The 21,480-nt window shown below is 36.8% G+C and overlaps 1 protein-coding gene across 1 annotated transcript in view; it reads right to left on the bottom strand.

The window, feature by feature from the left end:
• The window catches only part of LOC128700663 (uncharacterized), a 29,050-nt gene extending 8,435 nt beyond the window's left edge, over nucleotides 1-20,615 (bottom strand). Inside the window, exons 1-2 of the mRNA XM_053793946.2 lie at nucleotides 20,440-20,615; nucleotides 9,553-9,640 (exon numbers count right to left, since the gene is read on the bottom strand). Coding sequence (XP_053649921.2) covers nucleotides 9,553-9,640; nucleotides 20,440-20,615 — 264 coding nt within the window. The remainder of the gene's footprint in view (nucleotides 1-9,552; nucleotides 9,641-20,439) is intronic.
• Nucleotides 20,616-21,480: the final 865 nt, after the last annotated feature.

The raw sequence follows: 21,480 nt of genomic DNA, 5'->3' as shown, positions 1-21,480 counted from the left end.
CGGCCCGGTCTGTGACTAGGCCTCCTGGTGGATAAGAGCCTGATCAACCAGGCTGTTGCTGCTGGCTGCACGCAAACCAACGTACGAGCCACAGCCCGGCTGATCAGGAACTGACTTTAGGTGCTTGTCCAGTGCCAGCTTGAAGACTGCCAGGGGTCTGTTGGTAATCCCCCTTATGTGTGCTGGGAGGCAGTTGAACAGTCTCGGGCCCCTGACACTTATTGTATGGTCTCTTAACGTGCTTGTGACACCCCTGCTTTTCATTGGGGGGATGGTGCATCGTCTGCCAAGTCTTTTGCTTTCGTAGTGAGTGATTTTCGTGTGCAAGTTCGGTACTAGTCCCTCTAGGATTTTCCAGGTGTATATAATCATGTATCTCTCCCTCCTGCGTTCCAGGGAATACAGGTTCAGGAACCTCAAGCGCTCCCAGTAATTGAGGTGTTTTATCTCCGTTATGCGCGCCGTGAAAGTTCTCTGTACATTTTCTAGGTCAGCAATTTCACCTGCCTTGAAAGGTGCTGTTAGTGTGCAGCAATATTCCAGCCTAGATAGAACAAGTGACCTGAAGAGTGTCATCATGGGCTTGGCCTCCCTAGTTTTGAAGGTTCTCATTATCCATCCTGTCATTTTTCTAGCAGATGCGATTGATACAATGTTATGGTCCTTGAAGGTGAGATCCTCCGACATGATCACTCCCAGGTCTTTGACGTTGGTGTTTCGCTCTATTTTGTGGCCAGAATTTGTTTTGTACTCTGATGAAGATATAATTTCCTCATGTTTACCATATCTGAGTAATTGAAATTTCTCATCGTTGAACTTCATATTGTTTTCTGCAGCCCACTGAAAGATTTGGTTGATGTCCGCCTGGAGCCTTGCAGTGTCTGCAATGGAAGACACTGTCATGCAGATTCGGGTGTCATCTGCAAAGGAAGACACGGTGCTGTGGCTGACATCCTTGTCTATGTCGGATATGATGATGAGGAACAAGATGGGAGCGAGTACTGTGCCTTGTCAGAGGCACCTTCAATCCAATACAGAAGAAAATAAATGGAAGATAAGGAACAGTTTCGCGTAATTTGTCCCTCAGCATAGAGTTGATGTGTTCAATCCCTCAATCTTGATTTAATGGACTGAACACATCGACTCCAGGGATTCTGTCGAGAAGGCCCTAATTTTAGCTAGGATGACTTTCTACAGGACTGAACCTAAGGAAATGCTTTCCAGGAAAAATGTACTGATCATACCATACAATGAATATTTGTGTTTGCCTACGTGAGGCACTAAAAAAAGTTCAATATAAATCTTACTTTCAAAAACACTGGGACAGTGAAAGAGAAATTTATTAAAAACACATCTCCTAATACGTGGGTGGTGTTTACAAGGTCTAATGCACTCTGTGCCTGCTCTCATTTATTAGTCAGACAGATAAACCACTGGAAACCAGATTATCCTAACACCAGTACCCAGTCAGGACAGTGCAAGAGTTGAATCGTATCTCAGTTCTTGTAATCACTGACCGGGGTGAGCTGCTGCCCAGATCATTGTACCCAAGAAAGAAAGAAAGAAAGGGAAAGAAAGATAACTGAATCCTCGATCTTGAAACATGATAGGAACGCCGCATATTACTCAAATTATTGGCTGTACAAACTCGACAGTCATTTAGTAGAGTCTATTGTGCACAGCATTAAACAACCATGTTATACTAAAGCGCAGAATTACTCATTATGCCAGTATGTCTCATGATGTTCCGGTGATGTTAGACTAGAGTCTGCGCACTGAGCATCATGTTACATCCGTTGGAAACATCGATATAATATATAACGTCATGTTAAGTCTGTCGTGAACGTTAATATAATATATAACATCACATTAGGTCCATCGTGAATGTCTATATAATGTATAACCCGCCTAGCTACTACTTCATAAAGGAATCATGAGGCTACAAACATAAGGCCAAGTGATTGCAATCACTGCAACATGATCGATATAACATCAGTGGCAAGGTAGCAGGCATGGGGGTTCATTTAGGTATGTGTGGATATCCTAGGATAGCTCAACATGGTGATTGCAACTAGGTTAGTAGTTTTCAGAATTAGGCAGTTAGTGGTGTTAAAAGAAAAATTCAGGAACTGTCTTGTTATTATAGTAAAGAATAATCGGAATAGGAGAGAGATCCATAAAAAATACAGGTATATTAAATGACACATTGTAACATATGTTGAGTATTTCTTGAATATTCTAGAAGGACGGGGAGGTACTGTCCAATGAGCGCATTCTTTTCTTCTATTTTATTAATTGGAAGGTTACACGCAATATCTGCTCTTTTGTATGTGTATTATCCACTACAGTAACGTAGCCTCTTATGTCACATGACGATTTCTCAGTGGTTAGAACAAGCTAACTGTTAACTATTAAAGTCTCCTAGTTATACTACCTCCAGCTAGCTGCAAACTGTGAGGCCTAACACTCCCGACCATTCGCTGCCTGACCACGGTAGAGTGTGGTTGTGCTCTGCACCCCTCTGCTGTTTTCAGGCGAGCTACCTTGTACCAACATGGCGCTGAGTGTGAGGAGGCGCGTAAATACCATTGGTATTGAGCTGCTTCGTGGGGCGATTTCACCCTCTTCAGCGCAGGTATTACTCCCAACAATCATTAGGGAGACCTATGGAATCCAGGACGATGAGATGTATGGTGTAGCCCTGAATGGGGCTTACAGAATCTTCGTCAAACTGAATTCCACGTCCATGTACGAGTCTTTGGTGACGAGATTCCAAGACGTGAGTCTTGACGCTACTCCAGCTGTGAAGGTGCGTTTGATCGACGTATCTCGCCACTTTACGTGGGTTAAGATTCGTAATGTCCCATTTGAGGCAGATGAGGCTGACATCAGGAATGTTTTTGAGGCATATGGGACCATACATCTGGACGGCACCGTACAAGTGGACGGCAGGTGCTTACATGGGCCGTCTGGAGGGAACCTTTTCCCTGAAGATGACTCTGAGACATCCCATACCGTCTTACGTCGTGTTGGAGGACTTCAGGACGCAAGTTATGGTATCGTATGCCGGACAGAGAAGTACGTGCAGAATATGTGGGGCATACGACCATATGGCGGCAGCGTGTGTGAAGCTGAGGAGGGCGCCTGCACAAACTGGTGAAGCACCAGTTACCAGCGTGATAGCTGTTGTTGAGAGCCCCACGCGAAAGCAAGGGCTTTGGCTCTTGTTGAGTGAAGAGGTGGAGGATTCCAAAGAGGAGAATGGCGTGTGTGAGATAAGCTGTGACGTAAAAGGATCTGTTACTAAGCAAGGGAAAAGTACAGAAGTGCAATTGCAGGAGGAGGTGCAGGCTCTAGAGGAAGAGCTTCAGGAAGTGTTAAGGACATTGATGCCGCCTGCAGAGGATGTTGTTCCTGAGCTGGTGAGAGGCACGACGTTGCCTGTAGAGGAATGTAATGATAAAAACCATAGCAGGGTTGACGGGCCAACTAGTAAGCGTGAGTTGTCAACGTGTGCTGTGGAACGAGGCATGGTGGAGGTTGAGGTACATCGTGAGGTAACCTCATTAGATAACATGGATGTGGAGGGCATCACGAGGAAGAGAGCGGCGGCATCAGACTCAGATGATGTCCTAACGCCGGCGCAGAGGTCTGGGAGGAAGGAAGAGCACTGTCGAGGTAGTCACGATAAGAGGCATCGCAAAAAAAGGGGGGATGGTTGAAGGTGTGAAGTCTTATGCTGGCTCTGGGGCAGGAGGCCCTGGGATGAATGAAGAGAGGAGGAAGGGTTGGAAACTATAAAGAGGCCTTAGGTGTATGACTGTGAACGTAAATGGACTGTGTAATAGTGTGAAGAGGGAATGGTTTCGAATGTTTCTGTATAAATATAGGGTGGATGTAGTGTTCCTGCAAGAACACAATTTCAAGGAGGGAAGAATGCTCGAGGTGGAAGGGTTTCGGGTCATGACTGCCATCTGTACATCTGAAAGGTGGTGTGGGTATATTGATCAGGGAGGCGAGCCCGTTTGTGTTGCTAAGAAGTGAGGGGGGAGGGGGGGATGAGTATTGCGCGTGGATGGGTGGTGGACGGGGCAGAGGGTATCCTTTGTAAGTGTGTATGCACCAGCAGAAAATGATGTGAGGGTAAAAAGGGATTTTGTATGTGAAGAACTAGTTTTCTTCTTACGTGGTTTACCTGCGGTGGCCATCGTTGGTGGGGACTGGAACTGCGTTATTAGGAGGGCTGACGTGGAACCAAAAGGGGCGGGGCACGCGTCGGCGGCCTTGCGAGATCTTTTGAGGGATATTCAGTTGCGGGATGCGGTTGGAGGAGGGGTGTGGGAGGTAGAGCACACTTTTATAAGACGGGGTTACGCGGCTAGGTTGGATAGGCTGTATATATCTCAAGGGGTTTGGTTGACATTTTTCCGTACAATAGAAGTAGCTTATTCGGATCATCGGGCGGTAGTAGCAGAGGTGGGGTGGGAGTCACTAGCAGGTATATCTACGGGTTATTGGAAGTTAAATACAAGTGTGTTAGGCGATGAGGAGGGGATAGAGGGATTTGCAACGCTGTGGGAGGGGTTATGTGCAGAGGTAAATGGGGTAGAGGATGTGGTGATGTGGTGGGATGGTGTGGCTAAAGAACGGATTAAGCAATATTACGTAAAGGAAGGGAAACATATCAATTCTTTAAAATATGGGCTTGCCAACTATTTGGAGGATAGGTTACGGGGTTGTTATGCGAGGGGGACGGTGGCGGGCACTTATCCAATGGATGATATTATGGCAATTAAAGGGAGGCTGCGTGAGGTACAGGATGAAAGGTTCCAAGCGGTGCGGGTACAGGCGGGGGTGGAAGAGGTGTTATGGGGCGATAGACCTTCATCGTGCGTATTGCGTAGGCAGAAACAAAGACAGCAGGTTGGAGGTTCATGAGTCGATAGGAGGGTACAGGGAGGGGAAGGTCATACAAGCTACGGAAGGAATGGGGGCGTTTGCTGATAAGTGGTATGAGAAGTACTGGCAACGAGAAGGGGTAGAGGATGGGGTTTTAGAACAGGTGTGTGGGAGTGTGGTATGTCAGTTGCGTAACAGTGATAGGGAAGCACTGGGTGGGGAAATAACTGAGGGGGAAATATGGAGGGCTTTTAAGTGGAATGCGAAAGGGCAAAGCACCAGGAATTGATGGACTCCCGGCAGAGTTTTATCAGCAGCATTGGGAATTATTGAGGCATTTTCTGGTTAGGTTATTAAATTGCATGAAGGAGAGAGGTGAGCTGGGTGAGAAGCAGGCAACGGCTGTCGTTGTATTGGTACCGAAGGGTAAGGGGCAGCATACGCTTCGGGATTACCGGGCGATCTCGTTGTTATGCGCAGATTACAAATTGTTTGCTAAGATTTTGGGAGATCGGGTCAAGTGTGTGGTGGGGCGGGTAGTATCAAAAACTCAGTTTGGTTTGCCAGGGAGGTCTATGGTGGAGGGGCATGGGTTACTTAGGGATTTCGTGGAGGCAAAAGGGGGGGAGGGGGGGAGGTTTAGTGGCGATCGATTGGCAAGGGGCATACGATAGAGTGGATCGGAAAGCATTGAAAGCCATCCTCAGGGGTCAGGGGTTTGGAGAAGAAATAGTGGGTTGGGTTGAGGCTTTGTATGGAGGTGCAATGGCGAGGGTACAGATTAATGGTCGATTGGGTGGGAAGATTGTAATGGGTAGGGGACTTAGGCAGGGGTGTCCTATGTCACAATTATTGTTTGTGTGCATACAGGACCCGTTTTATAGATTGGTGAAGCAGCGTATGTGTCACGTAGAGGGACCAGGGTGTGAGGTTGCGAGGGTTTGGCCAGTTTTAATTGGGTATGTGGATGATACAACTGTTCTGATCAGGGAGGGGATGTCAATGGACACATTAGACGGGGTAGTACGAATGTTCGCAGGGGCAACTGGTATGAGGGTAAATTCAGATAAATCCATGGTCATGGGGTTAGGAGCTTGGGCGGGTAGGGTTGATTGGGGTAATGCAGTTGTGAGGAGGCAGGTGAATTCGTTAAAAATTTGCGGTCTTATTTATGCAGACGATCTAACTGTGGCACGCATGGAAAACTCGATTAGGATGGTAGACAGGATTCAGGGACGCTTGGGTGCATTGTGACCTTATCATTTGACCCTTGTGCAGCATGCCATTGTTATTAATATCTTACTGTATAGCAAAGTATGGCACGTGGCAGCCGTGTTCCCATTAACTGGGCCAGCAATAACGAACATACTTAGGAAGATTTTTAAATTCTTGTGGCGTTCGGGTTGTGATTGGATTAAAAGGGACGTGGTAATGTTACCTGTAAGTAAGGGGGGGCTGGGATTGCTGGACTTAAAGCGGAGGGTCAAATGTGTCTTCATTAAAAGGGAGGTGATGAGGGAAAGTGTGGGGGGGGGGGGTTTGGCCAGGATCCATAACAGATTGCAACGGATGTATACAGGAGGTGAGTTGCATGAGTGTGAAGCTGTGTTGAGGGCTCTGGCGTGGGATCGAGAGCCAGCAAAGGTTAAAATAGGTAGGTTGTGTAGATTGTTAGCCGGGAGGGTTGTAGCGCCTGTAGAGGGAATTTTCCCCATGTATGCATGGAGAAGTATATGGAATAGGTTGAGTAGGATGAGGTTGCAACCTCGTGTTCGGGATGTAATGTATCGTTTTCTGCACGGCATTTTACCGTCGGGTGTGGTTCTACAGGATAGACGGGTCGTTGACGGGGGGGAGTGTGGGATATGTGGTGGGGAGGAGTCGGCTTTTCATGTAGTATATTTTTGTGACGGACTGAGGAGTGTCAAGGGGTGGTTAAATAGGGTGATATATAGGATAGGAGGTCAAGGAATTTCTGTATTGAGAGCATTATGTCTCGACGTGGGGGGTTGGGAGGAAAGTGTAATCAGAGCTGTGGGGTACATTATGGAAGATTATATATATATAGTGTGGGGATTGCGGGGGAAACAGGTCAGTGAGGTGAAGAGGAGGGTGTTAGCAGTAACGTTCTATAAAACGGTATGTAGAAATAAAGAAATTTATGGGAGGAGGTGGGTGAGGGATTTTTCAGAAGGATATAGGCAGCTTACGATACAGGTTTTATTAGACTTGTAATATACGAGGGAGGGGAGGGTACGATTGGAAAGTGTTGCTGGGGTAGGGAAGTCATGGGTGAAAACAGGGTCGCCTCCCTGGTAATGGATGACAACAAATATTTGCGTGTGTGTTGGATGAGTGATGCGTGAGTGAATAATGTATGGACCATGGGTGCAAGCACCTGTGGAGCTGGCCAGTTTGTTGTGTGTCATGGACTATACACTATTCTATGTACATAGCAGTCTTAAGTCATATTATTATGTTGTTATCTATGTACATAGCAGTCTTAAGTCATATTATTATGTTGTTATCTATGTACATAGCAGTCTTAAGTCATATTATTATGTTGTTATCTATGTACATAGCAGTCTTAAGTCATATTATTATGTTGTTATCTATGTACATAGCAGTCTTAAGTCATATTATTATGTTGTTATCTATGTACATAACAGTCTTAAGTCATATTATTATGTTGTTATCTATGTACATATCAGTCTTAAGTCATATAATGTGAGTTGTGTTTAGGTGCAGTTGTCACAAAATTTTATTTTGTTTTATCTGTGTTAGGGAAGTATGTGGAATTTTTGCGTGTAGCCGCTACATGGCTGGGGTTTATACTTTATACCTTTGTATTCTCTGATGGTTTTCATGATATAAAGTTTTATGTAAATACTATGTGCAATGACTAGGGTTTACATGCTAAGATTGCACATAAGTTGCCTTTGAGAGTTGACATTCATTGTTGCAACCTTCTTAGAAAATTAAACTTCTGAGGTTTTTCTTTCACCAGGTTGAGGTGTCATTGTGTTAAGTAAAGACATGTATCCCATTTAATTGTTATTAATATTTTTGTGTCCAAGATGTTACTACATCACTCATGATAGTGTAATTCCTATGTATCCTTTAATGTTAAGTTAAGATGCAATCAGGTTGGTGATGGTTATATTTGGCGGGAGGGAGGGAGGTGAAATTGTGACAGAAGTTTAAGCCTTCACAGGTATATAACTCTGGTATAACTGCGTGTATATGGTGTGTGGTTAGGGTGTCAGAACACTTTTGTCTGTTGTAATCATTTTTGTAAGGGTGAATTGGGAATTTGTGATTTAACTCATTTTGTGTACCTTTTAATATAATTTCCACCTTGGATTGTAATGTTTTAAATAAAATATAAAAAAAAAAAACACTCCCGACCCCATATTGGGTGGGGCCTGAGGGGGCTTGTGGGTGGTTGGTATTCTGGTGTGCCAGTGGTACCCTGAGAGAGGTACTGGGGGGTGTCACTCGAATACAACTCCCCCTCAGAGAGAACCTTCTACCAACTAAACATTACACAAAAGTTACTGATTTCAAGTAATGAGATATCTTCAGCAGGGGAGATGTAAGGTAACAATTCCTTTGCAAATCATTGTTACGTTCTGGTTTGAGCTTAAAATATTCTTTCTCAGATCTTATATCTGCTATATTTTGCAAGTTTTCTACATTTATACAATTACCTATTTAAATGGAAGGTTTTTCATGTCAGAGAGCTCAGTGAGTGTTGAAAAAGGAGGTTCAGGTAGGTTAGTTAGTTAGTTAGTTAGTTAAAGATTAGCCGGTATTCTCCCGGCCCGGGCCTTGTCCAAGTGGTGGCCCGGCCTTGGCTCCCTCTTTAGGGAGTGTCTGAGACCTAAGTCTCCCATGGGAGGAGGCACAAGCACCTCCTCATCTTTGGGACCAACTGTCCCCAGGCCTAGCCACAAGCTAGGCCTCTCTGGTCTGCCATCCCCGCCCCAAGGGGGCAAATGGGAATGACAGTCGTATGAGCTAAAGGCTCGGGCTCAGGCACCTACCCAACCCTAGAAGGGTTAGGCATGATGTCGATCACGTAGGTTAGTAAGAGTCTTGTGTGAATAAGTGAACTGGAAAATAGTGTTCGAACGTAATGGAAGTATAACTGCAACGTTTTATCTAAAATTACTTCCAACAGTTAAAGGATTAGGAAATATTATTTGGATTTAAATTTGTGAATAAACAATTAATGATAATTTTAAAGATTTTTTCCTCCTAAATTGTCATACCTAAAATGCTTATAGAAAGGGAGTTCAGTGTAATGAACATTTTTAAGAACCATAAGATTAGCATTCATGAATTTTGAGAAAATTATATATTAGAGAATTCAAACCTGCAGTGGAATTATTTGCTTCATAAAGGGTGTCTATTTTGCTCAAGGTTTCATATTTATTTTTATTGGTCATGATTAGTGCTGGTTGAGTACTTCCCAGGTTGTGCCTCTAGTATCATGCACTCTTAGTTTGTTTTAGTAATATTTATGTATTTATTATGTAATAAATTTAGTTTTTGACTGGATAAATTCTGCAGATATCTGATGATCGTGAATGGCTCATCTGCTTAATATTAAAACTCATTATGGTAAACTAAAATTTAATAATTACCTACCTTAAAGTCAATGTTTGGATGAGTTGCCTCCCGGAACCAGTTGGTTCCATTTCGTTCGTCGTAATACACACGCAGGCAGGGAACTTTCCTGAAGTTTATGTATCATTTAGAGAGAATAAATAATATTAATACTGATCAATAATCAGTTAAATAGTTGTGATACTCAACATTTTGGATAGGTTGATTTAGCTATGAAATAAATAAATCGAAATTATTTTTAAAAACATAAAAAGCTCTGCAGTAGGCCTGTTTGCCCATGTTAGGCTGGTCCAGCTAACATACACCCACACCATTGTTACTGAAGGTTTTCATTTCAATTTTCATACCATTGCTTTCCTATAGCTTTACTAAATTTAATTTTTCCCCTTTATCGGGCAGCACCTCAAATTTGAGGCTAGAAAGCATGGTTCTCATGGTGCCATGAGCACAAAGTGTGACCTGAAAGAGACTTCTCATCTCAATCCAACCAATCATGATTCTTCTGAGTGGAGCTTGAATGTGGCATTGCTTGGGTGTTGTTGACTGCTATTGGCTGGGAGCTCCAGGAGTGTTCAGTACTGTCTCACTAGTTGAAGGAGCATTTTCAGCCTCACTCACTGGATGTTTCCACTGCATTACTGAATGTGTGAACATCATTTTGAGATGCAAATAAATTGCCTGAGGCATTGAGAAGTAAAAAATGAATGCACTAGAAGTCTTGTTTACCTTTTGTTACATCATTTTTGAGTCGTTGCCCAACAAATGTAGCACCACAGGTGCCGCTGAATGGTACTTATGTGATGCGTTGCCCGACAATGGTAATAACAAATGTGCCAATGAAGGTTTCATATATTATGGATTAGCCAATAACAACTAGACCATCTTTGTCATTCATAGCTAACAATTGCATGCTGAAACAAATACTCTGATATATGAGTAAATTCACCCTATAGATTTATAGAATCTGGTCAACTGGAATGCACATTTTGTGTTTTCTGTTCATTTCAGTTAAACACAAATGTGTTTTATGGGTAAAATGCTCAAAGAGGAATTAATTACATTGTGATGCAGTTATCTGATGACAGTGACACTAATGAGGAAGTGGATTCTGGGGATGACTATGAGCCACAGCCCAATGGTTCAGCTTCAAGTGAAGAGGAACATGAAGAATTGTTTATGAAAAGTCGTCAAGTTAGTGTGAAACAAAGAAATATACGACAACAAGTACTTGAAGATGATGAGGTTGATGAAAGAATTGTGAACAACACTAATGCCACCTAGAGAAAAGTTAACATAAGAAATACTCTATTACCTGACTACAAACACGAGGTACCAACACATGTCAAGAAACCATTTGAATATTTTTGTCAATTTTTTGGTGTGGAAATGTTAGAGAGCCTTGTAATTAACACAAACTTGTATGCAGGACAGAAAGATGTTAATACTAACTTCAACACTACTAGTGAAGAGCTCATGCAATTTATTGGAGTTCTGATATACATGAGTATGAAGACTATGCCCTCTTTAGAGGATTACTGGTCCCTTGAACATTGTAATCCTCAGATTACAACTGTTATGGCATCTAAAAGGTTTAGGTTACCGAGGACAACAATTCGTACAAATGATAATAACAAGCCAACAGGTTCCATACAATAAGATCACTGTTTGATGCTCTAACAAAAACATGCCTACAGGTTCCAGGTACACCAAAGCAATCAGTTGATGAGGTAATGGTGGTATATAAGGGAACAAGAGCAGGAAACCTCAGGCAATATATCAGGACCAAGCCTGATAAATGGGGCTTCAAACTTTTTTGCCGGGTCAGTGATGATGGGTTTATACATGACATAATGATGTTTCAAGGTAAAACAACCTTTGATTCACACAATGTTAGCCTAACAGAGGAGGAAAATGAAAGGCCTACAAGTTCCAAGGTAGTTATTTGCCCTGCGAAAACTATGTACAAAGACCAGTGCAATTTATGCAGATAACTTCTTTACCAGTTTGCCTTTAATGAAATATCTGCATAGTACATTCAGTTGCAGGTACACAGGTACTGCAAGAGAAAATAGGGCTGGAAATCCACCACTTATGTCTGTCAGTAACATGGGGAAAAAAATGTGAAAAGAGGTGCTCTGGATTGCTGCTCATTGGATGGTGTCCTTGCTGTACGTTGGAAAGACAGTAAGGCTGTTACTTTATTGACATATGATCAGGGCATCAACCTTGTGACAAAGATAAAGAGGTACAGCAAGGAGACCAAACAAAAGGTAGATATTGCCTGTCCTTCAGTCGTAAAGAATTATAATGCCCATATGGGGGGCATAGACAAGAATGATATGTTGGTCCTTCTCTACAAGTCTCCACATAAAGCAAAACGCTGGTACATGCAGCTCTTTGGATATGTCATTGAACTTTGTTGTGTCAATGGCTGGTTGTTGTACAGGCGTGACTGTTCTGCTTTGAAAGAGAAATACATCACCCTCAAGGAATTCATGTTTTCCATGTCCCATTGTGCAAGAAGGCCAACCAAGGAAATCTGAAGAAGCCTAAGATCCTCTCCAAGTTTGTCTTCTTCATGATCTTCTTAACTTGAAGAACTTTGCAGTCAGCATGCAAAAAGGCCTCATCAGGAAACAAGATATGATACAACAATACTTCACTGGCCACTCTCTACGAAAAGGCTTTCATGTGAACATTGCTGCACCAATGACAAGAGGACCTACTCATTCTTTGCTTGTTCCTCATGCAAGTTTGCTCTTTGTCTAAACTCAACCAGGAATTGTTTCGTGGAATTCCATAATGAAGATGCTTAATGCCTCTGCTAAAAATATTTAATGTCAAAATAAATACATAAAGGATACTCATTTTGTGTCATATCCATATTTTTGTAACATTTTTTGCAATTTTTGCATAATGTCTAATGCTACAAATGTATTAGTATTTTTGAACTTAAGTTACTGTGCCTTTTGTTTAACCCAGTTCTTAATTAATGAACTTTAAATGTATATATGTGCCTTTAATTATCATTTATTAGTAGCTGTTATTATTCATTTAGACACATACCATTGTCGGGCATCGCATCAGATCTGATGCGTGATCTGTCACCTATAGTTTAATCATTGTGCGGTGATGCATCATATTCCATTCTTCCAAAAAGTGTATTTTACGGCCTCCCAAAAAATCGAAAATGCACAAAAATAAATGTCTTAGAATTGATTAAATTATCACAATATAGGTTGCAAATGTTGTTGTTTCTCAAATATAATGTTGTTGTTTCTCAAATATAATGTTGTTTCTCAAATATAATGTTGTTGTTTCTCAAATATAATGTTGTTGTTTCTCAAATATAATGTTGTTGTTTCTCAAATATAATAATGCCTTGCCTAATAAAGGGTTTTAAACCAGTTTCTGTGAGTGAAGTCTTCGTTTGATATTTTTTATCACATTATTTATATCAGCAATTTCTCAGCAATACCTCTTCTGTTTCCACCTAATTACAACCATAAAGATTCATAAGGTGATTGTTCACAGTTATGTTCCAGCAACCAATGAAGAACTGCTACGACACACCTTGAAATAACCAGTGGAAGAATCAATAAATCTCTGTGCAAGGCGCACAATACAATTACTGCCTTCTGAATTTGTGTTTCAGTTGTTAATGTTTAGCAAAAATGCTTTTCGCATACATATAAGTTTTTCAAGTGGTAAACCTTTGACAGGTTTGACAGACTCAGACCCTTGCAGTTGTTTAATTCAGAAAAATTGAAAAAAAATGAAGAATAAAACTGGTGAAAACACACAAATATCATAATAAAAATTCCTCAGAGATAATACACCAAAGCAAAGGTGAAAAAGATTTCATTCAGATTATTAATATAGAGGGATATTAACAAAATATAATAAATAAGACTAGTTCGACTTTTTTCAATATAGTTGTTTGATGCTTAATTAACACCCATATATCTACTTACTGCTAAGTCACAAGCGAAAATATGTTTAAATGTTATACGTATATTTAATTGTGCTAGGATCGAACCCAGGACCTTTTTATGTGAACCGAACCTGGTACCGCTTGAGCAAGTGATAGTTATACGCGTATTACAAGAATTATAAATTAAACACTAACCATAATCTAAGATATGTGAGTTATAAAGGAAACACAAGGAACAAACCTACGTTTGTTGAATATTATTATGACAACATCTCCGTTAACATCACTGACAATGTAACTTGTTACATATTAACATCACTGACAATGTAACTTGTTAAATATTAACATCACTGACAATGTAATTTGTTACATATTAACATCAATAACAATGTAACTTGTTACATATTAACATCACTGACAATGTAACTTGTTACATTTTAACATCACTGACAATGAAACTTGTTACATATTAACATCACTGACAATGTAGCTTGTTACATATTAACATCAATAACAATGTAACTTGTTACATATTAACATCACTGACAATGTAACTTGTTACATATTAACATCACTGACAATGTAACTTGTTAAATATTAACATCACTGACAATGTAATTTGTTACATATTAACATCAATAACAATGTAACTTGTTACATATTAACATCACTGACAATGTAACTTGTTACATATTAACATCACTGACAATGTAACTTGTTACATATTAACATCACTGACAATGTAGCTTGTTACATATTAACATCAATAACAATGTAACTTGTTACATATTAACATCACTGACAATGTAACTTGTTACATATTAACATCAATAGCAATGTAACTTGTTACATATTAACATCACTGACAATGTAACTTGTTACATATTAACATCAATAACAATGTAACTTGTTACATATTAACATCACTGACAATGTAACTTGTTACATATTAACATCAATAACAATGTAACTTGTTACATATTAACATCAATAACAATGTAACTTGTTACTTATTAACATCAATAACAATGTAACTTGTTACATGTTAACATCACTAAAATGTAACTTGTAACATAATTAACATCACCGATAATGTAACATATTAACATAATTAGCATCACCGATAATGTAACTTGTAACATAATTAGCATCACCGATAATGTAACTTGTAACATATTAACATCACTAACAATGTAACTTGTAACATAATTAACATCACTGACAATATAACTTGTTCTCAGTAGTAGTAACCAGTTACCAGTAGCTCTCAGTAGTAGTAACCAGTTACCAGTAACCACTGTGCCAGTTGACTCACGACCAACCGTCTCTGCCTGAGTCACTGTCTATTCATATATTCATATTGTGCTGACCTGGCATAAGACCCTCTCACATATGTGTACTGGGCGGCCAGGCAGTCAGTCAGTTATACGAGAGTGAGCAAGGAGGCAGGTCACGGCTGTAAGGGCGTTATCCACCTTATCTGTAATTATACGTAATACCAGCCTACGTGAGTATTTCTTACCTAATCCACGTGTCGAACTCCCACATGATAAATCTGCATGAACATAATTAACATCACTGATAATGTAACTTGTAACATAATTAACATCATCGATAATGTAACATGTATCATATTAACATCACTAACAATGCAACTTGTATCATAATTAACATCACTAACAATGTAACTTGTAACATATTAACATCACCGATAATGTAACATGTAACATATTAACATCACTAACAATGTAACTTGTAACATATTAACACCATTAACAATGTAACTTGCAACATATTAACATCACTGACAATGTAACTTGTAACATATTAACATCACTAACAATGTAACTTGTAACATAATTAACATCACTGACAATGTAACTTGTAACATAATTAACATCACTGACAATGTAACTTGTAACATAATTAACATCACTGATAATATAACTTGTAACATAATTAACATCACCGATAATGTAACACGTAACATATTAACATCACTAACAATGTAACTTGTAACATAATTAACGTCACTGATAATGTAACTTGTAACATATTAACATCACTAACAATGTAACTTGTAACATAATTAACATCACTGACAATGTAACTTGTAACATATTAACATCACTGACAATGTAACTTGTAACATATTAACATCGCTAACAATGTAACTTGTAACATTATTAACATCACTGACAATGCAACTTGTAACATGTTAACATCACTAACAATGTAACTTGTAACATGTTAACATCACTGAGAATGTAAGTTGTAACATATTAACATCACTGACAATGTAACTTGTAACGTATTAACATCACTGACAATGTAACTTGCACCATAATTAACATCACTGACAATGTAACTTGTAACATATTAGCATCACTGACAATGTAACTTGTAACATAATTAACATCACTCATAATGTAACTTGTAACATATTAACATCACTGACAATGTAACCTGTAACATATTAACATCACTAACAATGTAACTTGTAACATAATTAACATCACTGATAATGTAACTTGTAACATAATTAACATCACCGATAATGTAACATGTAACATATTAACATCACTAACAATGCAACTTGTATCATAATTAACATCACTGACAATGTAACTTGTAACATATTAACTTCACTAAGAATGTAACTTGTAACATAATTAACATCACTGACAATGTAACTTGTAACATAATTAACATCGCTGACAATGTAACTTGTAACATATTAACATCACTAACAATGTAACTTGTAACATAATTAACATCACTGACAATATAACTTGTAACATAATTAACATCACTAACAATGTAACTTGTAACATAATTAACATCACTGATAATGTAACTTGTAACATATTAACATCACTGACAATGTAACCTGTACCATATTAACATCTCTGAGAATGTATCTTGTAACATATTAACATCACTAACAATGTAACTTGTAACATATTTACATCATTGACGATGTAACTTGTAACATAATTAACATCACTGATAATATAACTTGTAACATATTAACATCGCTGACAATGTAACTTGTAACATATTAACATCACTAACAATGTAACTTGTAACATAATTAACATCACTGATAATATAACTTGTAACATAATTAACATCACCGATAATGTAACATGTAACATATTAACATAACTAACAATGTAACTTGTAACATAATTAACGTCACTGATAATGTAACTTGTAACATATTAACATCACTAACAATGTAACTTGTAACATAATTAACATCACTGACAATGTAACTTGTAACATATTAACATCACTAACAATGTAACTTGTAACATTATTAAAATCACTGACAATGTAACTTGTAACATGTTAACATCACTAACAATGTAACTTGTAACATGTTAACATCACTGACAATGTAACTTGTAACATATTAACATCACTGACAATGTAACTTGTAACATAATTAACATCACTGACAATGTAACTTGTAACATATTAGCATCACTGATAATGTAACTTGTAACATAATTAACATCACTCATAATGTAACTTGTAACATAATTAACATCACTGATAATGTAACTTGTAACATATTAACATCACTGACAATGTAACTTGTAACATAATTAACATCACTAACAATGTAATTTGTAACATATTAACATCACTAAGAATGTAACTTGTAACATAATTAACATCACTGATAATGTAACTTGTAACATATTAACATCACTGACAATGTAACCTGTACCATATTAACATCTCTGAGAATGTATCTTGTAACATATTAACATCACTAACAATGTAACTTGTAACATATTTACATCATTGACGATGTAACTTGTAACATAATTAACATCACTGATAATATAACTTGTAACATAATTAACATCACTGACAATGTAACTTGTAACTTAATTAACATCACTGATGATGTAACTTGTAACATAATTAACATCACCGATAATGTAACTTGTAACATAATTAACATCACTGATAATGTAACTTGTAACATAATTAACATCACTAACAATGTAACTTGTAACATAAATAGCATCACTAACAATGTAACTTGTGACATATTAACATCACTAACAATGTAACTTGTAACATATTAACATAACTGAGAATGTAACTTTTAACATATTAACATCACTGACAATGTAACTTGTAACATATTAACATCACTAACAATGTAACTTGTAACATAATTAGCATCACTAACAATGTAACTTGTGACATATTAACATCACTAACAATGTAACTTGAAACATAATTAACATCACTGATAATGTAACTTGCAACATATTAACATAACTGAGAATGTAACTTTTAACATATTAACATCACTAACAATGTAACTTGTAACATATTATCATCACTAACAATGTAACTTTTAACATATTAACATCACTAACAATGTAACTTGTAACATATTATCATCACTAACAATGTAACTTTTAACATATTAACATCACTGACAATGTAACTTGCAACATATTAACATCACTGACAATGTAACTTGTAACATATTAACATCACTAACAATGTAACTTGTAACATAATTAACACCTCTGATAATGTAACTTGTAACATAATTAACATCACCGATAATGTAACTTGTAACATACTTAACATCACTGATAATGTAACTTGTAACATATTAACATCACTGACAATGTAACTTGTAACATAATTAACATCACTGATAATGTAAGTTGTAACATAATTAACATCACCGATAATGTAACTTGTAACATAATTAACATCACTGATAATGTAACTTGTAAGATAATTAACATCACCGATAATATAACTTGTAACATAATTAACATCACTGATAATGTAACTTGTAACATAATTAACCTCACTGATAATGTAACTTGTAACATAATTAACATCACTGACAATGTAACTTGTAACATATTAACATCACTAACACTGTAACTTGTAACATAATTAACATCACTAGCAATATAACTTGTAACATATTAACATCACTAACAATGTAACTTGTAACATAATTAACATCACTAGCAATGTAACTTGTAACATAATTAACGTCACTAGCAATGTAACGTGTAACATATTAACATCACTGACAATGTAACTTGTAACATAATTAACATCACCGATAATCTAACTTGTAATATAATTAACATCACTGACAATGTAACTAGTAACATATTAACATCACTAACAATGTAACTTGTAACATAATTAACATCACCGATAATCTAACTTGTAATATAATTAACATCACTGACAATGTAACTTGTAACATAATTAACATCACTGACAATGTAACTTGTATCATATTAACGTCACTGACAATGTAACTTGTAACATAATTAACATCACTGATAATGTAACTTGTAACGTAATTAACATCACTGATAATGTAACTTGTTACATATTGACATCACTGACAATGTAACTTGTAACATAATTAACATCACTGATAATATAACTTGTTACATACTAACATCACTGATAATGTAACTTGTTACATATTAATATCACTGATAATGTAACTTGTAACATAATTAACATCACTGATAATGTAACTTGTTACATATTAACATCACTGATAATGTAACTTGTTACATATTAACATCACTGACAATGTAACTTGTAACATAATTAACATCACTGATAATGTATCTTGTTACATATTAACATCACTGATAATGTAATTTGTTACATATTAACATCACTGAAAAAGTAACTTGTAACATAATTAACATCACTGATAATGTAATTTGTTACATATTAACTTCACTGATAAAGTAACTTGTTACATATTAACATCACTGATAATGTAACTTGTAACATAATTAACATCACTGATAATGTAACTTGTTACATATTAACATCAGTGATAATGTAACTTGTTACATATTAACGACACTGATAATGTAATTTGTTACATATTAACATCACTGACAATGTAACTTGTTACATATTAACATCACTGATAATGTAACTTGTTACATATTAACATCACTGATAATGTAACTTGTTACATATTAACATCACTGATAATGTAACTTGTTACATATTAATATCACTGATAATGTAACTTGTAACATAATTAACATCACTGATAATGTAACTTGTTACATATTAACATCAGTGATAATGTAACTTGTTACATATTAACATGAGTGATAATGTAACTTGTTACATATTAACATGAGTGATAATGTAACTTGTTACATATTAACATCACTGATAATGTAACTTGTTACATATTAACATCACTGATAATGTAACTTGTTACATATTAACATCACTGATAATGTAACTTGTAACATAATTAACATCACTGATAATGTAACTTGTTACATATTAACATCACTGATAATGTAACTTGTAACATAATTAACATCACTGATAATGTAACTTGTTACATATTAACATCACTGATAATGTAACTTGTAACATAATTAACATCACTGATAATGTAACTTGTTACATATTAACATCACTGATAATGTAACGTGTAACATAATTAACATCAGTGATAATGTAACTTGTTACATATTAACATCACTGACAATGTAACTTGTTACATATTAACATCACTGACAATGTAACTTGTTACATATTAACATCACTGACACTGTAACTTGTTACATATTAACATCACTGACAATGTAACTTGTTACATATTAACATCACTGACAATGTAACTTGTTACATATTAACATCACTGATAATGTAACTTGTTACATATTAACATGAGTGATAATGTAACTTGTTACATATTAACATCAGTGATAATGTAACTTGTTACATATTAACATCAGTGATAATGTAACTTGTTACATATTAACATCAGTGACAATGGAGAAGTCTTCCACTAGTGAACACTCTCTCATCACACTCGCAATCTTACATAAAAGCAAAAAAAATCTTCAATACAGTTTTTACATGCTTAACATTATATATTAAACATTTTGTAATAGGTTTACGTCACGCACCTGTACAGGTGTGTGAGGGCTTCTGTAACATGTGCCTCCTGGAGAGGTTCACGTGTGGTCAGGCTAAGTTGATAACAGATAAGAAAAGTTCCACGTTGATGTGCTAACTCGGCGAAGTATTCTCCAGGGTCAGCTTCCCTTGTCCAGGTCACGTTCAGGTCAACCATCTGCGTCATTTTCAAAGACCACGATTTTTAAAATATATTTGGAAAAAAATGAAAATACCTAGTAATATTAAAGTATCAATGTAATGACTAAAACTAAAACAAACTGACAAAATTACGAACAAAAATAACTCGTACACAAATGAAAAAAATACAACAATACTGTGATTATAATTAAGTAAATAAATAGAGAATAGTACACCAAATGGGGAGTGGAATGTAATTAGCTCAGAGGCACCCACACCACCGTATGTCTTCAGATCACGGTAAAACACCTAGCTCTGCTGGGTACTTGATTCTTGAAGGATTAAGTGGTCCTATGGGTTAGAGCTTCATGTGATTTTCGTTCACCATGAAGAAGACATAATGACATGGGTTCGAGTCCTTGGCCAATCGCAGTTTTGTTATATATATATATATATATATATATATATATATATATATATATATATATATATATATATATATATATATATATATATATATATATATATATATATATATATATATATATATATATATATATATATATATATATATATATATATATATATATATATATATATATATATATATATATATATATATATATATATGTATGTATGTATTAACAAGTCGGCCGTCTCCCACCGAGACAGGGTGACCCAAAAAAGAAAGAATTCCCCCAAAAGAAAATACTTTCATCATCCTTCAACACTTTCACCTCACTCACACATAATCAATGTTTTTGCAGAGGTGCTCAGAACACAACAGTTTAGAAGCATATCCCGAACCCCTCCTTTAGAGTGCAGGCATTGTACTTCCCATTTCCAGGATTCAAGCCCGGCTATACAAAATAACCGGTTTCCCTGAATCCCTTCACTAAATATTACCCTGC

The sequence above is a fragment of the Cherax quadricarinatus genome, unplaced genomic scaffold (assembly GCF_038502225.1).
Source record: "Cherax quadricarinatus isolate ZL_2023a unplaced genomic scaffold, ASM3850222v1 Contig40, whole genome shotgun sequence".
Lineage (NCBI taxonomy): Eukaryota > Metazoa > Arthropoda > Malacostraca > Decapoda > Parastacidae > Cherax > Cherax quadricarinatus.
This window is presented reverse-complemented; position numbering and strand designations above follow the sequence as displayed.